Source organism: Erythranthe guttata, chromosome 14 (genome assembly GCF_056151865.1).
Source record: "Erythranthe guttata isolate IM_541 chromosome 14, IM_541, whole genome shotgun sequence".
Lineage (NCBI taxonomy): Eukaryota > Viridiplantae > Streptophyta > Magnoliopsida > Lamiales > Phrymaceae > Erythranthe > Erythranthe guttata.
In genome coordinates, this window is record NC_142546.1 from 24,390,928 (window position 1) to 24,413,139 (window position 22,212).

The 22,212-nt window shown below is 33.4% G+C and overlaps 4 protein-coding genes across 4 annotated transcripts; 2 read left to right on the plus strand and 2 right to left on the minus strand.

The window, feature by feature from the left end:
• Positions 1 to 1,461: 1,461 nt before the first annotated feature.
• Positions 1,462 to 1,881, minus strand: LOC105958786 (ethylene-responsive transcription factor FZP). The gene has a single exon (XM_012982789.2). The coding sequence runs from the start codon at positions 1,879 to 1,881 to the stop codon at positions 1,462 to 1,464; it is 420 nt and encodes a 139-aa protein (XP_012838243.2).
• Positions 1,882 to 9,088: 7,207 nt separating this feature from the next.
• LOC105959380 (ARM-repeat/Tetratricopeptide repeat (TPR)-like protein) lies at positions 9,089 to 12,929 on the plus strand. The gene is made up of 4 exons (XM_012983467.2): positions 9,089 to 9,497; positions 10,176 to 11,210; positions 11,660 to 12,509; positions 12,602 to 12,929. The coding sequence occupies exons 2-4, from the start codon at positions 10,242 to 10,244 to the stop codon at positions 12,649 to 12,651; spliced, it is 1,869 nt and encodes a 622-aa protein (XP_012838921.2). The 5' UTR covers positions 9,089 to 9,497; positions 10,176 to 10,241; the 3' UTR covers positions 12,652 to 12,929.
• Positions 12,930 to 16,028: 3,099 nt separating this feature from the next.
• On the plus strand, positions 16,029 to 18,848 carry LOC105958787 (laccase-14-like). The gene is made up of 6 exons (XM_088814137.1): positions 16,029 to 16,352; positions 16,440 to 16,591; positions 16,681 to 16,925; positions 17,028 to 17,162; positions 17,259 to 18,203; positions 18,299 to 18,848. Exons 1-6 carry the CDS (start codon positions 16,251 to 16,253, stop codon positions 18,427 to 18,429), a joined length of 1,710 nt encoding a protein of 569 aa, XP_088670263.1. The 5' UTR covers positions 16,029 to 16,250; the 3' UTR covers positions 18,430 to 18,848.
• Positions 18,849 to 19,619: 771 nt separating this feature from the next.
• Positions 19,620 to 21,633, minus strand: LOC105959381 (putative oxidoreductase At4g09670). The gene is made up of 2 exons (XM_012983468.2): positions 21,027 to 21,633; positions 19,620 to 20,421 (listed from the first exon to the last, which is right to left on the minus strand). Exons 1-2 carry the CDS (start codon positions 21,486 to 21,488, stop codon positions 19,801 to 19,803), a joined length of 1,083 nt encoding a protein of 360 aa, XP_012838922.1. The 5' UTR covers positions 21,489 to 21,633; the 3' UTR covers positions 19,620 to 19,800.
• Between the last annotated feature and the right edge of the window lie 579 nt (positions 21,634 to 22,212).

Consider the following 22,212-nt stretch of genomic DNA (forward strand, 5'->3'; position numbering starts at 1 on the left):
TAAACTTGTAATTAATATTTTCTTACTTTTAAAATTCGAAAGCTGAGTCCATTTAAGCTGATGACTCGGGTCTCCAACTCCAACCACCCAACATTAAAGAGAGACAAGAGTTGAGAATATTTTAAGCAGAAATTAAAAATAAATGGCGGAGAAACCCCACTTTTCTCTTCACAATCCATGCAATTATTTTCAAGATTTTTTTAGGGCTATGATCAGGTGTTTGGGTTTCGAATCTGGTACGACGACGACGACGACTCAGTTTTCGTCGGCATCGGAGCAGCAGCCTGCAGATCCGCCGCCGTCAACCGCCGCCGGGGGGACACTCTGGCTGATCCACTGCTGGATCAGTTACGGTTGGGAAGAAGGCCTCCGCCGCCGCCCATAAGTGGCGGTCGCGGCGGTCAGACCAACGCCGACTCCGCTTGATTTTTTTTCACAGTTTGCGTTTCTAGTAATTAATTAATAATTAATTAAGTTTTTTTTAATTTCGTTGTATGGTGTGTGTGTGTGTGGTTATAGACTACAGTAGTGTAGTGTTTAATTTAATATTTTGCTTTTACTATTTTGTATTTATGATATATTACGTACATCTTTTAATATATTATAAATGAAATTAATATAATAAAAGAAGATAGTTACGTATGAATGCTCCAGCTGTATCATATCCTACTGCACTTTTTTCATGGTCAAATATAGTCAATGCTCGAGTCTTTGAATATTGAATATCTCAATATGCATGTGCTGTTTATGTAATTGTTATTAAATGACATATATCGTTGACATTAAATTTACTGCAATTATATTGCATCGGATTAAAAGTTATCATTTAATGGATATTATTCAAATAAATATTGTTTCAATTTTCATAATACCGTTTTAATTTTAATACTTTAAACTTGAGTTTAACATTTTTCGAGGCTGAATTTGGCAAAACTCAAAATACAAAATTTGTATTTCGTTGAGTTAACTTTTTAGTGCAACTTGAATCGTCAAAATTAGATGTCGGATAAGAAATATATGGATGAATTAATGAACAATACTCACAACTTTGATGTTTTGGTTATCTAAAATTCAAAACGTAACTAATTCATGCATAACTGTCGTACGACATCAAATTTAGCTTATTCAAGTTGAATTAGAAAGGTCAGTATTTTGAGTTTTGCCAAAATCAAACTAGAAATATGTCGAAATCACATTTAAATTCAAAATGGTATTAGTAAAATCGTAAACAACATTTAACATTTCGGATTTTGAATTGAATAATTGCTGTTAATATTTGATTTAATTACAAAATTAGCTCATTTTTAATTTGCAAAGACTCTATTCATGAGGATTTTATTACCAACAAATGTCAATATAATTTGTGGAATTTATAAATTAAATATTAAAAAAAACGTTGTACTTTGGGCTCAATACCAATTGAAATATGAAGTGGGCTCAACTCTCAATTATATTATTAATTCAGAGAAGCATTTTGTCAAGCCCATTTGACTGACTAAAGCTTTGCAAAATCGACGCAATCAAAACCGACTCATCATCTTCCTCCGTTGACTTTAGTCCAGTACTTTCTTCTACAGCCGGACCCGGCGGCGGCGGCGGCGGCGGTGAGCCCAAAAACGGGTATACGAAATTGGTTCGAGCCTTTTCGACGCCGCTAAAGGAGATGGATGAAACGTCATAAGCCACCGCAGCTTCCTCGGCAGTGTCGAAAGTGCCTAGCCAGTGCCTTTCTTTGGTGTGTGGGTTACGAATCTCCGCCGCGAACCGCCCCCACGGGCGGCGGCGTACTCCGAGATACTTGGTGGAGCTTCTTGAGCCTCTACTCATCCCTGCTGGATTTCTAATCATTTGCTGATCATGAGGCAGCACCTTTTTTTCCATTTTTCTACCTATAATAATACTATTTTTGCTCTTCGGTATAATTAATTAAAAAATGTAATAATAATAATTATTATTATTAAAAATAAAATTGTTTTGCTCTTCAATATAAGGATTGTTTGACAAACTAATTATTGGCTTTTTATAGGGTGCTGGTGTTTTTGTAGTGGAATTTTTTTATGGACCATACAAAAATTGGAATTCAACAAATTAAATTATTAACATATTTTTAAAGTCCATATAACTATATTATACGAGACAAATACACATATATGATACATGTGTTATAATAAATAATTATATTTGTTGTAATGGGGTTAGATGGAAACCTGTAATCTGTTTCTATTATGGTTGTTGACTGTCTTCTTAATCCTTAATTTCAGCAAAGCTAACCTTATTCTAATCAAACATATTGCGCAATTCCTTACACTCCATTTCTTTTTGTCAATCATTTGTTCAACTAAGGGCCTGGTTGGCTAAACTTATTTGAAACAGATAAACTTTTACCTCTGAAATATATCGGATGATCATTAATCGTTGGTTTGCTCATAATCATACACCAATGTGTATGTGTGTTTAGTGGGTAATTATTTCATCACCTGATGTATTTTACTCGTCGTACCATCTCAATAACCGGAAAGACTAATGTTTATAATTTTTTATATTATTTATGTCCTATTTTTAACTTTATACATGAACTTCGCCCTTGAAATTTTAAATATTGGGCCATATCCGTAAATACTACTACTATGGGGCCCAAATATTACCATTTGTAGACCCTATCATCGTCTGCGCATACTCCGGGCCCAAATAATGGGTGGTTTGGGCCGAAATTAAGCTGGACTGTATACTTTAATTGTGATATCAGACGATTAAAAGGACGAGTTTGCAATTTCAAAAACCAGAAGATCTTTTTCTTAATTGCAGAAGTACCCCATCTTGCTCTCCAACGGTAAACCCGGAAAGGTCCCACCGTACTTCCACTAGAGAACAATTTTATTTTATTTTTGATAATTCATAATATTTCTTCATCCGTCTTAAACAATTTCACTTTAATTAAAATCATCTATATATAATATAAAAAGAGAATCTATGCCCTCAATGATTGACATGTGGCAAATGATGATGTCATTTATCAAAATTGCTTAGTTGGAGTTCAATTGATGAGGTGGATTCTTCAATTGGTGAGTTGTCAATTTTATTTTGGTATGTATTTAAGTTATTTCCTATTTAACATTTATACACTCATTTAAACAATTACCACATGTATATATATTATTTCCAAAGTTAATATTTTATAAATTCGAAAAAAAAAAAAGTCTTATTTATATTTTCAGTATTTCAAAATATATTTATTGAAAAAAATCATGATACTCAATTTTTTTACGAATATTCAAATAATTTTCAGAAAAAAAAAACATTTTTTAATATCCAAATATTAAAATAAAGGAATACAGTTGTTTTTTTTTTTTTTTGAATTTTCAATATTTTAGAAATTTGAATATCTATTCCATTAAAAATAATTATAAAAAAAATATTTTATTTTTTTAATTGTACTATTTAATCTATATATCTATATATTATATAAAAAGAGGATCTATGCACTATTTGAATAATATCTATATTTTATTTCTCAAATCGCTTAGTTGGCACGCAATTGATGATGTGTAATACTCAATTGCTTATTAGACAATTTAATCTTGGTATGTTTTTCAGTTATTTCATATTTAATATTTTCACATTCATTTAAAAATTACCACATATACATATTCTTTTAGAATTTTACATTTTAAAAAGTAAAAAAAAAATATTATTTCACTTAATTAATTTTTCAAAAAAAGTAATATGCTTATTTTTTCATTATTTTGTTTAAATTTGTAATTTAAATAATTATGTTAATAAATTTGTGGTTTGAATACAATATATATATATATATATATATATATATATATATATATATATATATATATATATATTAAATTCGAAAAATATTATATTTTTAATATTTTATATTTTTTGAAATATATTTTCCACCTATATATGTTTTTAAAAAATCAGAAAACTCAATTTTATAAGTATGAATATTCATTTTTTTATATTATGTATATATTTTTGATTTTTTTATATTATGTTTATATTTTTCGTATTTTTATGTATTTTTTTAGTATTTATTCCTTGAAATATATATAATTATAGAATTTCACAACACTATTTCGAAAAATCATGTTTTTATGTAATGATTTGATTTTTTTTAAATCCGATAGTATATTTATATTATGCTTTAAATACATTGAATTGTAACTAATTTCTAAGAAATGATAAATCTTAATATATTAATTTTGGGTAAGATATCACACTTACATTGTTTGATTTGATAAATGTGAAAGATTTGATATGGGAGGGTAATAAATAATAATATCATAAATCTTGATTTTATTTACCATTTTTAAAAATTATTTCATGAACTTTATATTTTTTTTAAATCGAAAAAAATATTCTTTCACTTAATTAATTTTTCAAAAAACATAATATGCTGATTTTTTTTTGCATTATTTTATTTAAATTTGTAATTTAAATACTTATGTAAATAAATTTGTGGTTAACATAATATATATATATATATATATATATATATATATATATATATATATATATATATATATATATATATATATATATATATATATATTAAATTCTAAAATATTATCTTTTTAATATTTTAAATTTTCGAAATATATTTTCAAACTATATATATATTTTTTTAATATAAAAAAAATCATTTTTATGTATGAATATTCAATTATTTTATATTATGTTTATATTTTTGATTTTTTTTATATTATGTATATATTTTTTGAATTTATTTTTATATGATATTTATATTTTCGTATTTTTGTGAATTTTTTAGTATTAATCCTTGAAATATATTATATTTATATAATTTTTCAAAAGTAATTCGAAAAATAATGTTATTATGTAATGATTTGATTTTTTTTTTTAAATTCGATTGGACATATAGTATGCTTTAAGTAAATTGAACTGTAAATGTGAAGGATTTAATATGGGAGGGTAATAATATCATAAATCTTGATTTTATTTCCATTTTTTAATATCCGATTTTGAATCTAATTTTGCTAATATACTAAAATTATTACAATTAATATTTATTTCCTTATTCACAAAATTCACCTTATTAATATGTTTGCCACAAGTATAAATACCCACCTCTTATTTCATTTGTCCCCTCCATTAACATTTGCGGCACTCACTCGAAACTAAGAATCTTTGTAATCTATTCTTCGAACATTTACTTTTCTTTTTTTGCAGTTTGTTTTTCTCCTTTTCTCCCTCAATTTATATTATGTTTATGCATATTTCATTTAATTATTTTCATATTATCATTCATTATAAGCCTATTTACCTATTTGTAGATATATTTATTTAACAAAATATATTTTTTTGTTTGTATTTTTTGAAGATGAACTAGAAGATGGATTTTTCGAGATCAACAACGCGAATATAAAATTTGAGAAAATTTGTTTCCTCTAATGAAATCAAAAGGTTGGTAACATGCGTATTAATATTATTATTTTTAATGTATTATAATATAATGAATATATTATTTACCGTGTTTTTGTTTATCGTTTATTTAATTTGTAGCATAAAATTTATTAATCAGAAAACAAAAGTTATTCTGGAATATCAAGGTTGAAGTGCTATTGACGCGGGGAAGATATATTCGTTCGAGTTCATCCCTACAAAGAACGTGATCGAAGTGATACATGATAAAGAAATTATTTAATTAGTTGTTTTTTTATGTTTTAAATAGACTAGAATTTTTATTTTTAAATTTTGTTACGTGAATTTTGTTTAATGTATATACGATTCCGTTATTTAAGATCGTTTTATTTCATTTATTTATATGTATTTTTTCTTCTGTTTTGTTATAAAATAATCGAAATCATGTCAAAAATATTATTTATATATTAATCATGACAAGTTCGTATAGAAACAACACTGTATACTTGGATAAGTTTCAGTTTTGACTAATATGCCCTATATTTTTTACGTGATTGAAATAATTGAAATAATAAAAACAATTGGTACTATCTTATTAGATTAATAAGTTCAAATATTGAAATTTTAGATGACTTAACTTAACCATTTTCACCATTAATGCATTTGGTACTATATTTATTTTTCACGTTAGACTTATAATTTCATTGCGATGTTTTAGACGTTTGGTTTTTGTTTTTGTTTTTCTGTTTTTTTTTTTTTATATTTTGGATATTATTGTTTGACTGAGTTTGCAGTAATTGCTTTTGGATTGTTTTGGGCATATGATTTTAATAATATTAGAGTTTTTTATTCGGACATGTTTTGTTAATATCATTAATATCCACACATTTATTTAGTCACTGTAAAGTGGTTAAATTAACATGTATTATTGTAGCGTACATTTTTTTTATACTATCTCACAAACTTTTATACATGCAAATTGCAATGTATTTAAATTTTCTTATTTACATTTTTATAGATTTTACATAACACACTTGACCAACTATTATAACATATTCATAACTAATGTGCACCAATTAAATGAATACGAAGCACACGATAGAATGGAATATTTAAGAGTAACATTCAAAAGCTGTTGATTATAAGTACGGATAGGGGCACCGTACCATAACCAATATTAATCAGTAGCTAAGAACCCATAATAATATTTGTTAAAAATAAATGATCTAACTGTCTAATCAAACATAAGTTTCGATCCATGTCGTCTCGCAAATTTGCTTCGCTTTGTTGCCGCGTTACTTCCCCTTGCCATGATTTTTAGCAGATTATTATTAAACTCTGGTGTTGCGAGATGAGGTTATGTTCGGGTTTTATGATATATTCTTTTAAGCCATTTTTTGTTGATTAACCATGTATTGGTTTGTAATTATTGGAATTAATCTTATATGCATACAAGCCATTATAATGTTATTATTCATCATTAAAGCGGCCGATAGATTAGTATAGTAGTTTTTATAACCATAATGTTAATAACTAATTATACTTTATACACAACAATTAAATAATAGTACATAAATATCCCTGTATAGTTTAGTTTCTTATACGCAAAACCGCAAAAATAAATATTTATTATTGTTTATACCCATAAGGATAATAATTATTAAAAACTGTGACACAATATTTGTGTATAATTACAACCCAAGTCCCGCGTAGTTATTTCTTTGTAATTTAACATGTATTGCTTTGTAATTTCTGGAATTAAATTTATATGCATCAAAGCCCGTCTATTGTTAGTATTTATTATTAAAGCGACCAATAAATTATTATAATACTTTTGAAACCCATACCATTATTATTTAATTACAATTAGGCACAACAATTAAATAAAACATATGGCATAAATATCCCCATATAGTTCAATAAACAATCGTAATCAAAACTCATAGTATTACATAAAAATAAAAATAATAATAAATAATATGTTTATATTAATAGAAAACTGATTTAGTTAAAATGTATAAACATTTGAGCTTTAGGCATAATACCAAACTACTAGGGAAAATACTCCAAGATCATGTTAATTGTCATCAACCGAATTCACCGTGATGACATTATTGTTAACGTTGTACTCAAATGAGTAAGTGTTCCCAACCACCATCTTATGCTTGATGAACAATGTTGGCCAACCTATCGACAATTGAAATCTTTTGGTGTGATAATTACCCCTAACGTACAAGGTTATCATGTCTCATGGTTCCACTCCATACATCACGCTGATATATGTTGTCTCCGTGAAACCTAACGCATTAGCAAAATCTACGGGGATAGTCTGCATCGGTTAATAATTATATTATTAATTCAAATAATATGATTTTTTAATTCGTTGGAAAATGAATAAATCTATTGATTAATTTACCACTATCGACTTATTGGACTTTTTCATCGTTTTTTCAAACTTTATTGCATCGATGATGTGGTTGTCCACATCTTCATTGGCAATTCCATCATCTTCGTCGTTATTTGGTTCTTCATGGTAGTCGTCAATCATTTCTTGCGATGCATTATGTTCCCGCACTAATTAACAAAACAAATAAGGATATACATCAAAGTAAGTAACTACATTCAATTATTGCATAAATGATTGGATTTCACGGCATCAATGTGTAAGGGTGAAGATGTGTATACCTTTATTAACCTCAACATTTTGTCCATTCCTGCATGAGCTGAAATTAAAGAAAAGTGTTTATGTCATGCTCATTAGAAATATCGATCAAGCGAGAGGTTTGTGCAATGGAACTCGTCTCCAAGTTGAAAGATTGGGCATACACGTCATTAGTTGCAAGGTTTTATCCGGTATGAATGTTGGCGAAATTCCTCGGATGACTTTGATACTTTCGAATAACACATTGTCTGTTAAATTTCAAAGACGACAATATCCGATGATTATTTCATTTACCATGGCAATCATAAAAGTCAAGGCTAAATTCTCTCGCACGTTGGTTGTACCTTCCAAGGCCTGTTTTCAGTCAAGGTCAATTTTACGTACCGTTGTCTCGAGTGAAAAGTAGATCTGGGATAAAGATTTTCATTAAGAGCGAATCCGGTGAGTTGTACAGTGTTACTGGCAACATCGTGTACAAAGAAGCATTCCATAGAATATAAAAGTACACATTGACAAACATCAATTATCGATAACATGTTCATATTTCTTTATTATTTCAACGTGTACACTCTATGTATGTTCATTTTTTATTTGCAGTATGTGATATATTTCCACTTGAATAATCGAGTAATTTTATTTTTGATGTGCTCTCATATATATCAGTATTCTTTATCCACGTAATATCTTCAACTTATATATTGAAAATTATGAAAAATAACAGGTTATTCGTCCTATGATTGTAGTTCCGTCGTCTTTTTTAACAACATTCAGATTCATGTGCAAGATTGATGCATTGCTTTGATTTCAGTTTCGAAGTTATTTGCTACATTTCAACGTGGATGGTATTTAGAACATTGTCAGTTTATTTTTTATGGAGACTTATTATTGATAAATTAAGATACGAATTTGTTATATTTTTTTTTCAATTGTATTATTTACATTCTCGACATATTTTTTCTTCATTCATTTACACTAACTCATTTTGGTGTTTTGAATTAATCCCCGTGCATCGCACGGGTGAGTTACTAGTTATAAATAATTGAAAATAGAAAACATGAATATGGGAAATATTAATTAAAAAATAAATGCAAGAGCGCAATAATAGTGGAGATAATGGCAAAGGCCCCACTAATTAATTAATTTAATAAACATTAATGAATCCTTTTCTTTTATAACTTTTAAAAAAAAGAGAAAATCTTCATTACAAGATCCTCTTTCATGTAGAGGGAAAAAACATCCCACGGTAGCCAAAAAAAATAATAATTAAGGACCCATATTTGATTTTTCACTCACTGCACCTCACTCATTACAGTAAGAAAAATAAAAAAAAAAATTCAATTTCCTCAGTTCATAAGTCAATTGCTTTTCAACGACCAACTGGAGAAAGAGGAATTTATCTGTGTTTCTGGTGCTGTGATTTTCTCGGCTCAAATTCAAGGTTCGATTTAATTTTTTTAATTTTATTAATTGTTTTCTTTCTGGGATGTTGATGATTTACCCGGAATTTGGGAATCGATTATTTTGCGGATACTTTATAATTCAGTAGATCGTTCTGGATGTGAAATTGGTCAGTGATTCTTCAGTTACATGCTATTTCTCATAATCTGGGATTTACTCCATTGTTCATTTAGTTTGGAAAGTTGATTCTGACTAGGTTAATTAGTTACTTTGATTTTTATTTATTTTGTTGATTTTTTGGGGTTTTGTTTAATGTTGATTTTGAATTCGACTGTCAGCTTGCCGAGGTTTTTGTTTTTGGTGTATCTGCATTTTCTAGATTGATTTTTCATGGTTGGTTGAATTCGTTATTCATGAATACAACCAGCAACTTAGCTTCGTACTGCTTGATTTGGTAAGGGATTTTGGATAAGAGTTCCGAACTTGCAATGGCGGAAATCGTGTATATATACTGCTGTTATAGCCTCTAGGTAGTTTTGGGAAATAATTTAAATTAGTGAGAATGTACTCGTCTTTCCGTGCATTGTATAGAAACCGTCGAACAGAACAAACAAATCCGGGTAGAGGGAGTACTATATATCGTTTTCCACGTGTTAAACGATTCCCGATAGAAAATCGAGCTCAGTTAATGCCCTTTAATGCATATATATTATCTCAGGTTGCATCTTCATGAGGAATTAGTTACAAACTTTCTTGAAGACCAATTCCAATCGTACACAAAGACATGGACAAAGCATCCTCCGACTGTCCATACCCAGGATGTTTCTTCTGTGTAATGAAAGAAGCTAACCCAAACAAACGAAGATCGAGTGTCCTAAAATTCTTCAGAGAACTCCCTTCACAGGACGACGATGGTCAAGTCCTCCCCATCAGTGGCCTCTGGAATACCGCCATGGCCCACCCAAACGACCCCGAATTCATCGAGCTCGGAATTTTCGAGTGCATGTCAACCCTAATTTGGAAAGGCTTAAAGAACCGACGCTGGTTATCTCACGACCAAAACATCTACATCCCTTACTACGCGTCCCACATCATAGGATCGTACACCATGAACGTCGAAGAATTCGCCGAGATGGCGGTCCATGCAGGTGTCATCCCCCCATTGGTCGAGCTTCTAAGAGGAAGGTTAACCTGGGTCGAGCAGAGAGTGGCTGTACGAGCTTTAGGTCACTTAGCCACATACGCCACCACATTCCCTTCTGTTGCAAGCCACGGCGAAATCTTGGAGCTTTCGATACAGCTGGCGATGAGTTCTTTGGAAATCGTGTACTCCCATTTTTACCAGTATGTCGATAGAAGGCTGAGCTACCACTGTGATCTTCTTACACGTGGCATGGGCGGTGTTGAGATGGAGTCGAGGAAGGCAGAGGAATGGGCTAGTCAGCTTCAGTGCTGGTCGCTTCAGCTTATAAATTGCTTTGCTTTTAAACCTGAGTTTCTTTCGACAATCTGTAAACCCGAGTTTTTGGGGAAACTTCCTGGTATGTGGGGAGGGCTTGTTAATGAAAGTTCTCCAGCTGGAATTGGATTATTACGGACGATTTGTCATCATAAGGTTGGTAGGGGCCCGGTTTCGAACTGTCCTGGTGTTATTGATTCGCTGTGTAATATAGCTCGATCTTCGGATGACTGGCAGTATATGGCGATTGATTGTCTTCTTTGGTTACTCCAAGATCCTAGTACCTGTCATAAGGTAACTGCTCCGTATGTATGTATATTGCTTTTAATGTTTTTTTTTTTGGTCTGTTTGCTGTCAGAATTGTTGAATTTAATTTTTTGCATACTGAGAAAGTTCATAGAAATTCGTTCTTTAAAAACTTTGAGGTCATCAACATTTGAGTATGAACTAGCTATTTGTTTCAGTAATGGTTTGATTTTCTGTCTAGTTAGATGCTATTCCATCTCTTATTTTGTTAATGTCTAATTAGTCGTTGCATTTTGATTTAATATCCATCAGTGGTTAATAATCACGAATTTATATAGAATATGCTAATGTTACTGTCTACATCACGATAATTGTATAAAATCAGGGATTTTCTTGAAAAAAATATTTCGAAAACCAAAAATGAATTTCGGAAGAGAAAGATTAATATATTCTCTTTCGAACGCTTTCTATTTATTCGAATGGCACCAATTTTGCAGGTAATCCAATCTGCGCTACCTGCTCTAATTGACCTCGCAGAAGTAACTGCATTAGGGGACCACAAAAAACTCGGAGACACAATCATTAACGTTCTTCAAGAATGCATCCAATCACCTCGCAGCTCAATCACTAGCCACACAAAAGAACAGGTCGAAGAGCTTCTCAATTCTCGAGAAAAACTAAAATGGGAAAAGAATATGCCGAAAGAGGATCTCCACATCAAACAGGCAGCTGCCTTAGTAGTCAAACTCGAAGGAAATTCGTCTTTTTCATCAGGAGATATTTCAGGTGCAGCTTCAAAGTATTCCGAAGCACTAGCTCTGTGCCCAATGAGGTCAAAGAAAGAAAGAATAGTACTGTACAGCAATCGAGCACAGTGCCATCTTTTATTACAGCAACCCTTGTCTGCCATAAGTGACGCCACGCGTGCGCTCTGTCTACACAATCCGGTCAACCGCCACGCGAAGAGCCTGTGGAGGAGAGCGCAGGCTTACGATATGCTAGGGTTTGCAAAGGAGAGTTTGCTGGATGCTATTCTGTACATAAACGAGTGCTCGATATCGGGCGATGCTGACGTGGCGTCGAGGCAGAATAAGGTTCCGGAGTATGCCGAGAGGTTTGTGAAGAAGCAGATGAGGTTGGCTTGGCTGTTCAGAGATGCCGCCGGTAAACATGGCGGCGTGCAGTGTGAGGGTGTCGCTGGAGATGTTTTCAGTCGAGAGAGCGATGATTCAGAGTGGGAAACTGCGAGCGAGAGTGATATGGGAGATGAAGGGAAAGAAGAGTTGGGCGATGCATGGAAGAATGATGCTGTGAGGAAAGATAGGCACAATAAATCTTCGAAAAAAGGTACTTTATATTCCACATAACTTGTGTTATTTTACAATGATGAATTTCAATAAACGAGTTATAGAACTGAATGAAACTTAAAAATGATGCAGAAATGAAGAAGCAAGGTTACAATGTGCAGGTTTCTGAGGATGAAGCATGATTTCTTGAAAGTGTCTGAAGATCATAGCATTGGATAAACTGGTGCTGTTTGTGCAATATGATAATATGTCATGTGGTATTTTATTACTACTTAAATGCATCGAATTATATGTTTTTTTTCTTCTTATGAGTGTTATGTGATTTTCCAGAATTGTAATAGTGTTTATTATGTAATTTGTTTCTTATTTAATTCTTTGTATCATCCATAAATTTTGGTGTGTATAGATTTAGGACCCTTGTGAAATTTGAGGACTATTTATTGGCTTTGATTTGACAAAAGAATTATTGCATCATGGTTTTGAAGTTTCTTTATCTTCTGTAGGGAAATGCTATATATAATTTGTAAGGCAAATTACGGCCACCCCTATGTTATGATCAAATTACAAAAACCCCCTCATGTTTAGATAATTACAGTCAGCCCTATCAATTACGTATTATCTTACGAAGAAACTCCTCAAGAGGTAAATTTAAGGATGTTAAATCGGTAAAATCGAATCGAAATTTCAGTACACCATCATTTCATACCGTTTACCGAACTGAATATGATTTGGTTCGGTAAATAACTGAATTACATAAATTTTATGTAAAAATATTTAAAAGGAGGAGGGTGACTGTAATTACCCAAATAAGAGGATTTTTTTCGTAATTTGATCATATTCAAGATGTTGGCCGTAATTTGCCTTAACTAATTTGCATGATAATCATATCCAATAAATTGGAAGCTTCCTACGTAGAAATTAGAATCTCGAAGATCATTAGGAAGTCGTAAATGGGGGGTTTAATCTAACATCAGGTGGGCTAGTAAATTACTCACATATATCAAATATTAAAAGCATGCAAATATGCTAATTTTATTTGGGATGATAATGGGGCGGATTTTGCAATCCCATCGTTATCATCCCCAGCCTGTCAAATTCTTCAATTTTAATTACATCTATACGGACATACTACACTTGATGCATGTATATATTTCCTTGTACGATGGTTTGTGTTAAATAAGCCAGCACAAGATGACTTTTTGGAAAATTGTAACATAAATCTCAAATCGGAACACGCACCCCACGCGATGAATAAAGTAAGAAAAGTGATTATAGGTTAGTTAATTCATGACGATCAAATTAATTGTCTTAAGATTAATTACTATATATTATATTTATATATTAATGGCTGAGACATTTTGACTATGATGGTAGTAGTGGTTAGGCCTTTGGTCTTACTTCCTAGGCACACTCAACCAGCTTATTATTATTTTTTTACCTTAACAAATGGTGACAGGGACACATACGCGTAAACGGAAATTGCATGACAGGTGATTATTGATAGTCGAATTGGTTAATTAATTATCCAATGTTGTTCACGTGTATATTTGTCAAAATGATAGAAAAACGTACACTGCGTGTGGTGTAGCCTAAATGACTCAATCACGAAACGAAGAAATGAAATGCATTTTTGAAGTGATAAAAGTCCGGATAAGAAGAGCCACGCCTTTTGAGAGACATGCAAAAAGGAGTGTCGCGGGAGAATTTGTCAGTATTCCGATAATCAAGTCAATCGGAATCGGTAGTTAGAGAAATGTGAATACGAGGGTTAATCCAAACCATTTACACAAAAGTCCCCAATGTCAAGGTCTTTGATGCAAATAGAGAAAAAGACAAGGGGCGGCTGCAAAAACATTTTAATTAATACACATAGATTATGATTTAAAACTTAGGACAACAAACTATTAATAGGATCAAACTACTTAGGCTTTGGCCCTAGTGAGAAAATTAATCAAAGGATGGAAGCTTTCAAAAGTTGGGACAACAAACATGTGGGTAGGATAAGTTAGGGTTATAATAAAACCAAAAAGAAAAGGGCCAAAAGTGCAAATAATTAATATATACATATATTAAATAAATAAAATAAAATATTAAAATAAAAATTATAGGCTGCTGAAGAAACATCTTTATGCAGCCAGCAGCCGTTACTCTGTTTCCTCGTACCTACCATTCAATATATAGTTACTGTTCTTTTTAATAATTCAAATGTCCAAAATTCTTCTGATTAATATTGAGCTCATATGATCTTTCACGCCAGATTGTTTGTCCAAAAAATACGAACGTGGTCGTATTCTATACATGATGACGTAGATTTTCGGTCGGAGTGTATATTGTTGTTGGTAGTGTTTATTGTAATTTGTATTTATATGTTATATCGGACGGTTAAAAATATTAATATTATTTTATCAGCAAAATCTACTATGAGTTGATTTCTTTTAATCATATAGGAATCTTTGCCAGTAAAATAATATAATGTTAGTTTTAGCAATTCGATATGTTCATAACATAAAGTACTAGTTGCAATAAACTAATTGTTTTTATTTATCAAATCTTATCAAAACATTTCTTTAGGTTTAACTTTTTTGACTTTTTGTTGAAAGTTAAAGAAAGTTACTATTTTCTAAATGAATATAATATTGTAGTATATACTATAATACGAAGAATTAAAAAATCACTTTAAGGTGGTGTTTGCAAATGCTTTTAGAAAGTGATTATGCGGTTTTTTTTTTGTCATAATCTGTTTTTAGGTGTTTGCAAAATCAACTTTTGTTTTTGCTTCTCTTAAAATAATCTGCTTTAAGCTATTTTTTTAAAAGCACCTCTAACCCTGCTTTTTCAATTTTAGTTCATTTTCCGAAATATTTGCAAACACCCCCAACTTTTAGAAATAAATACTTAAAACTAACTTAAATCACAATCAATAACTTCTGCTTTTAAATAATCATTTGCAAACACCACCTAAATCCAACACAAAGAAGTTTTCTTTTCCAATTATTTTTATTTGAGCAAAAGAAATATATAATTAAATGACGAACAATCGAATAATAATTTTGAAGCCTAGCATCCCACAACCACAACGTGTATGCATATATATTATAATTAATAATATTTGTGTGCGGTTGTACCTAATGAAATAACTAAAGTGATTTCCAATATATAATCAATCATACATTCACATGTAGGCACCAACTTTACGACATCATTTTTCAATACGAAAAAGGTTATTCAAACAATTAATAACAATTATAATACGACCACTAGGAATTTTTTATATTCGGAAATATAAAGCTTAACCTAATTTGAGCCACGATATGATCACTTTCATAAACCTATCCCTATTGTACATGTCTACATATTATCTGTAAACCACACACACACACACACTATATATATGTATATATTAGTGTCTTTCTATATCACAACTTAATACTGATGCTTGGTCAAATTGAGGGTATTATAAAATTAATAATAAAACCCAAGAACGCAGCCATGCAATTATCATTTAACTTATAATTTTATATGTCTATATATATATATAGACATGGGTCCACTCGTTATTAACGTGACATGAGTAAACAAATTGCCATTTTATAGCCATCGCCCTTCTGTATTAATCATACCTCTACAGCATTGATTCTATTTTCATCCCCTATATATAAATACTCCACCATCATTTTATCCAACACCATAACAAAAGTTCATATTCCAAACTTAAATTTAATTAATTCATCGATCGAGAATTATAGCTAGCAAGATTATTGCAAGAGAAAAAAAAATTAAAATGTGGTCGACTACGAAGATTTCCATCTTGTTCTTCTTAGGTGTTATCCTGCTCGGAAACGTAACGCCGGGCCTCGCTTTAGTCCGTCGCTACAAGTTTGTCGTAAGTGATCTAACGCTCACGTTTACTTCTCATCGATATTTTAATTTATAATGTAATTCGCTAATTGTTAATTCTATAAATTGGCAGCTGGGAAATTCTGCACATACAAGGCTATGCACGAACAAGACAATGCTAACGATAAACGGACAGTTCCCAGGGCCAACTATATATGCTAGAAAAGGAGACTTGGTCATAGTCGATCTTTATAACCGCGCTAGCCACAATATTACCATCCACTGGTATATATCTATCTATATATGCTACATAAATTGAAATCTAATTAAACTATAATTTTTTTTAATTTTATATTTTTGGGAAATTAATTCAGGCATGGAGTGAAGATGCCTAGGTATCCATGGTCAGACGGGCCAGAGTATGTTACACAGTGTCCGGTTAGTCCGGGTACGAAGTTTAGTCAACGGATTGTATTATCGGATGAAGAAGGAACTCTATGGTGGCATGCTCACAGTGAATGGTCTAGAGCTTCTGTATATGGTGCTCTCATTATTTTACCCCTCAAAAATGAAACTTACCCTTTCCCTAAACCTCATGCTGAAGTCCCACTCCTACTAGGTATTACTTATATTTATATATTAAAAATATATAAAAAAAAATAATAAATTTTAATAAATTAATTAGTGCTAAAAAGTTTGAGGTATATATATAATTTTGCAGGAGAATGGTGGAATGCTGATGTACAGGAAGTTATGGAGGAATTTCTTGCTAGTGGAGGAGACCCTAATATTTCTGATGCTTTTCTTATTAATGGTCAACCTGGTGATTTATATTCATGCTCCAACTCAACACAAGGTATTTTATTTATTTATTTATTTTTATTTTTTTCTTAATTTTGAATTAAATAACATAATTTAATGATTTTATTAAATAAAAAATATTTAATTGCAGATGCATTCAAGCTGAGCGTGGAGTTCGGGAAAACGTACCTGATAAGAATGGTGAACGCCGTTATGAACAACATCATGTTCTTCAGGATCGCCAACCACAGCATCACCGTCGTGGGAACCGACGCCGCCTACACGAAGCCGCTCACCAGCGACTACATCACGATCTCCCCCGGTCAAACCATTGACTTTCTTCTGACCGCCGACCAGCCGCCGAGCCACTACTACATGGCCTCTAGGGTTTACGCCAGCGCCGGATTCTTCGACAACACCACCACCACCGGAATGCTCGTGTACGCCGGGAACTACACCGCGCCGCCGTCTCCGGCTCTCCCCACCCTCCCCCAATTCAACGACACGACGTCGTCGGTCAATTTCACCAACCGCCTCCGGAGCCTCGCGAACACAAAGTACCCAATCGACGTGCCGTTAAACATAACGGAGACGCTGTACTTCACGCTCTCGATCAACCTCCGGCCCTGCCCGAACGACACCGTTTGCGACGGCCCGCGCCAGGAGAGGTTTCTGGCGAGCGTGAACAACGTGACCATGGTGCTCCCGAAAACCGCGATTCTCCAGGCGTATTACAGCGGAATGGGCGCGGGAGTTTACGAGACCGATTTCCCCGATAATCCCCCTTTCCGATTTAATTACACACAGCAGTTTGTGCCCATAGATCTGTGGCGGCCGGAGAATGGGACGGCGGTTAATGTGCTCAAGTACAATTCGAATGTGGAGCTTGTTTTTCAGGGTACGAATACGGTTGGGGGTATAGATCACCCGATGCACTTACACGGGTACAGCTTCTACGTTGTCGGGTCGGGTTTGGGTAACTTCAACAGAAGAAGGGACCCACTAAATTACAACCTTGTGGACCCACCTCTCATGGAAACTATTGCTGTCCCCGTAAATGGATGGACTGCTATCAGATTCAAGGCCAATAATCCAGGTTTTTTTTTTTTTTTTTATAATTTAATTATCATTAATTAAATGGAAATTATAAAATTAATTAATTAATTAATTAATTAATTAATGGTTTTGTAGGGGTTTGGTTTATGCATTGCCATTTTGAGAGGCACGTGAGCTGGGGAATGGGAATGGTGTTCATCGTTAAAAACGGGAAAAGGCCGGAGGAGCGGTTGCTGCCACCACCGTCCGATTTGCCACGGTGTTAATTAATTAATCTTTTTCATATAATGATGACGTGCGCAGCTTCCACGTGGACCAATCAACAATGGTCAATTATATATATTATCTCGCACGTACGAGAATATAATACTACGTTTGAGGGATGATCTGAGAACATAATCACTATATGATCACGAGTCCAAATAAATATTCTGTCTGTTGTGTAATAAAATAAAATAATAATATTCTTCAAGTCGATTTGGTTTGCCTGTCTGTCCTCCAAAATATTCTTTAATTTTTGGGGATTTATTTTTGTAGCAATAAATGTTTTAATGTTTTTTTGGTGTACACTTGATTAGCACGTGGGGTCATATTATTGTGATCGAGTTGAATCATGGATGTGGAAATTACCACATTACTCAATAAATATATTCAAAATGAATAAAAGTTTTCTGTGGGTTTGAAATAAGTTTTTAATTTAAATATATAATATAAATATTAATTACATATATGTAATGATATAATGTGAAGGTCAGTGATTGCCAGCTCAGCTAGCCAAAAATGTTTGTTTATATATAGAAATAGAATATATATACAAGAGGACAATAATAAAGTGAATGGAGAAGAACATCGTACCTAGGCTGATTCGGCAATTGTTGTTTTCAGTGGTCGTTTGTCAAAAAGAAGCATGCATGCATGCATGGAATTCCGTTCCTTTTAGGGCTGCTGCAGAATTTTCCAAAAAGATTATCCACATGTCAAAATCACTTTTCATAATAAATTAAACTTTTTATATATCTGTTAATAAAACTGCACTTTTTTGTATGAGAGACGGAGATTATTATCTTTCTAACAAGACTCAGAAAATTCTGGGCTGTAAATAGTTAAGAATCTTGACAGAAAGTTAACTTAATTAACAGAAATCACTTAGTGACGTCAACACTCTGATAGCCTCTCTCAATCGACGGCCTTAACCGCATCGATATATATAACAATCTTCGTTTTCCAGCTAAGCGCCGGCCCCACAACTCACCCACCAATATTAGAGCTTCCCGAGGGAGCTCCGTAACAACAGTGTGCTCCCTCGGTATTGGATCCCACCCCTTCCACGAGGTCATTGTCATTGTACCCCGTTGCTACAGCCGTGACAATCAAAGCTTTGTTCTCGTCGAACGGGGATACAAAAATCAAGTAAAACTGAACCAAGATCATCGTAAGAGCAACTCGAAAGCCAAACTAACAAAAAAAGACAACACATTTATTCACATATCAAAGTGTCGTTTTATTCCACAAAAGACCGTATCCATGCAATACGAAAACAATTCAATCGATTAATTCGAAGCAATGCATCTTATTACACATAAACAACAGACACAAATTCCCCTGCAAAGACAACAAAAAAGATCAATAATACCTAATTACTCAACGATCTCAACACTTTGATAACCCTTCTCGATCGAAACCTTAACCGCATCCAAAACAAGCTGTGTCTTCCTACTATACATCGGCCACTTCTTCTCGGGTTTCGCCCCCTCAAATTTCACACACCCAACCAGCCTCGAAAACTCACTCACCATAAGAGCTTCTTGAGGAAGCTCCGTCGTAACAATGTGCTCGCTCGGCTTCGGTTCCCACCCAGTAACGAGCTCGGTGAATCCTGACTTGACAGCCGTCCCGAACGAGGCCTTGTTCTCCTCGAACGGGATCACAAAGTCGTGGAATCTCAGAGTGCCGTTTGTTCCGACAACAGCCATGTCCATTGTTAAGTTGGATAAGAAAGAACAGTGGAAGGTGGCCGTCTTTCCGTCTCCCCACTGTAGAGAAGCACTGCAGGCTAAGATGACTCCCGAGGTGTTGTATACAGTTCCGTGCAGTGCGACTACTGATTTGGGCAGCTCGAAATCGGCTGCCCACAAGATTGATCTCGTGCAGTACCACCCTACATCGCCTAGTGCACCGAGGGCATCGAGATCTGGCTTTACACGAATGTCGGTTTCTAGAAAGTTCTTATCTGCTGCAAATGTGAAGCAGGTATGCACCTGAAGAACAACAAGGGTTTGCTTAATTTTTTCGGTTTCACAGTGAATCGACCCGTCAAATAATTCATAGCTATCAAGGGTTAAGTCACAACGCAAAATATACGGAAAAACAGAGGAATCGGTCCTCTCTGATCTATTCTTTCCACTAACGAATCCAAAAATGCTCGTTTCTTTTTTTCGAGAAACTCATCAAACATATAACTACTAACGACAAATTCCCATTTCCCAAAATCCAAAAATGCTCGTTTTTGTTTCGAGAAACTCATCGAACATATAACTACTAACGACAAATTCAACCATACCACCATTTCCCCAAATCCAACCATGAATAACACCATGTCTGATTTCAAGAAACAATCACAAACACCAGCAATCAACACCATTGTTCCCTAAAGAAAACCTCATTACTGCACACAAGTAATTAATACCACTCTGTAATTAAAATCAAAACCTTTGCAACTTAATCTGTACCACCACTAATTTTATCCAATTTAATTCAAGAAACCTTAGGAACACTAACATTCTTCTTAATCTAATTTCATACCAAAATCTAACAAACAAAACCACACAAACAGAAAAAAACAGAGAGTAAAATGAAACCGTACAGTTTTGAGATCGCCAAATCGTGAGGAATCTAAGAGGAATTCCTTCATCTTAGCAGTCCTGGGATGGTGCATCCACATGGTAGCGTCCATGATCTGCACCCCACTGGATTCGCACGCCTCGAGAATCACGTCGAACTCTCCGACGTTCAGGGCGACGGGCTTCTCCAAGAGCAGGTGCTTCTTCTTCTGGGCGGCGAGCACGGCCCATTTGATGTGCAGGCTCGTGGGTAACGGCAGGTAGACGGCGTCAACTTCCGGGTCGTCCAGTAGGGCCTCGTACGACCCGTATATCTTGGCCGAATCGGGGAACCCGTTTTCCTTGGCGAATTTGGCCGCCTTCTCGTGGGTTCGGCTCGCGACGGCGTAGAGGGTGGAGTTTGGGGAGAGGGTTATCGCCCGTGAGACCTTACGCGCTATGTCGGCGCATCCCACGATTCCGAATTTGATCGGCTGCGCTGCCATTGTTTTGGTGTTCTTGTTTCAGAGAGTGGCGCCGGAGTTGGTGAGGAGTGAGGATTGTTGAAGAAGAAGGGCGTAAATTGCAATCGGTCTGTGTGTGTGTGTGAGAGAGAGAGTAAAGATTTGTTTGTTCCAGTGGTAATGAAATGAGTCCCGAATTTTAGGAAATTCATTTTATGTAGCAAAGAAGTGGCAATCATTTGTGGATTAGGTTTTTGCCTTTTTGAGTCGTATAAAATGTCGTCGTTTCGAGTTTAGATTTTAAACAAACTAGTATTTTGCCCCGTGCGTTGCACGGACGAAGAATATTTAAAAGGGAATACTAAATTATATGCATGATAATAAAAATCTTATAGTAGTTGTATTAAACAATATAATAAAACATATTAATGAAATTTAAATTACAATGAGAGCCTCAAGATTCCTACAAATATGATAATACAACCCATCAACAAAGGCTGTTTAGATTCTATTGTACATATTTCAATATATATAAATAAATTTTGGGATTGCTTGAATTGAGACTTGTATGGAGATGATAAGGAAATTGTCGAAATATGAATTAATTTATAAGTATATAAAACCTTTAATAAAGTTGAAATTAACAAACTTGTATAACATGTAAAAAAATAAACAAAAGAATGAAAACATTAGAGTACCAACATGTTTTCAAGACTCAAGAATGTTGTGATGTTTGAAAATACAATATTTTGTAAAGCCTTAAGTT

Coding starts and splice junctions, on each gene's coding strand:
- LOC105958786 (XM_012982789.2), bottom strand. CDS start 1,881: ATGGAAAAAAAGGTGCTGCCTCATGATCAGCAAATGATTAGAAATCCA.
- LOC105959380 (XM_012983467.2), top strand. CDS start 10,242: ATGGACAAAGCATCCTCCGACTGTCCATACCCAGGATGTTTCTTCTGT. Junction 11,211..11,659: donor ATCCTAGTACCTGTCATAAG/GTAACTGCTCCG, acceptor CCAATTTTGCAG/GTAATCCAATCTGCGCTACC. Junction 12,510..12,601: donor CAATAAATCTTCGAAAAAAG/GTACTTTATATT, acceptor AAAATGATGCAG/AAATGAAGAAGCAAGGTTAC.
- LOC105958787 (XM_088814137.1), top strand. CDS start 16,251: ATGTGGTCGACTACGAAGATTTCCATCTTGTTCTTCTTAGGTGTTATC. Junction 16,353..16,439: donor TCCGTCGCTACAAGTTTGTC/GTAAGTGATCTA, acceptor ATAAATTGGCAG/CTGGGAAATTCTGCACATAC. Junction 17,163..17,258: donor ATGCTCCAACTCAACACAAG/GTATTTTATTTA, acceptor ATTTAATTGCAG/ATGCATTCAAGCTGAGCGTG.
- LOC105959381 (XM_012983468.2), bottom strand. CDS start 21,488: ATGGCAGCGCAGCCGATCAAATTCGGAATCGTGGGATGCGCCGACATA. Junction 20,422..21,026: donor GATTTGGCGATCTCAAAACT/GTACGGTTTCAT, acceptor GTTGTTCTTCAG/GTGCATACCTGCTTCACATT.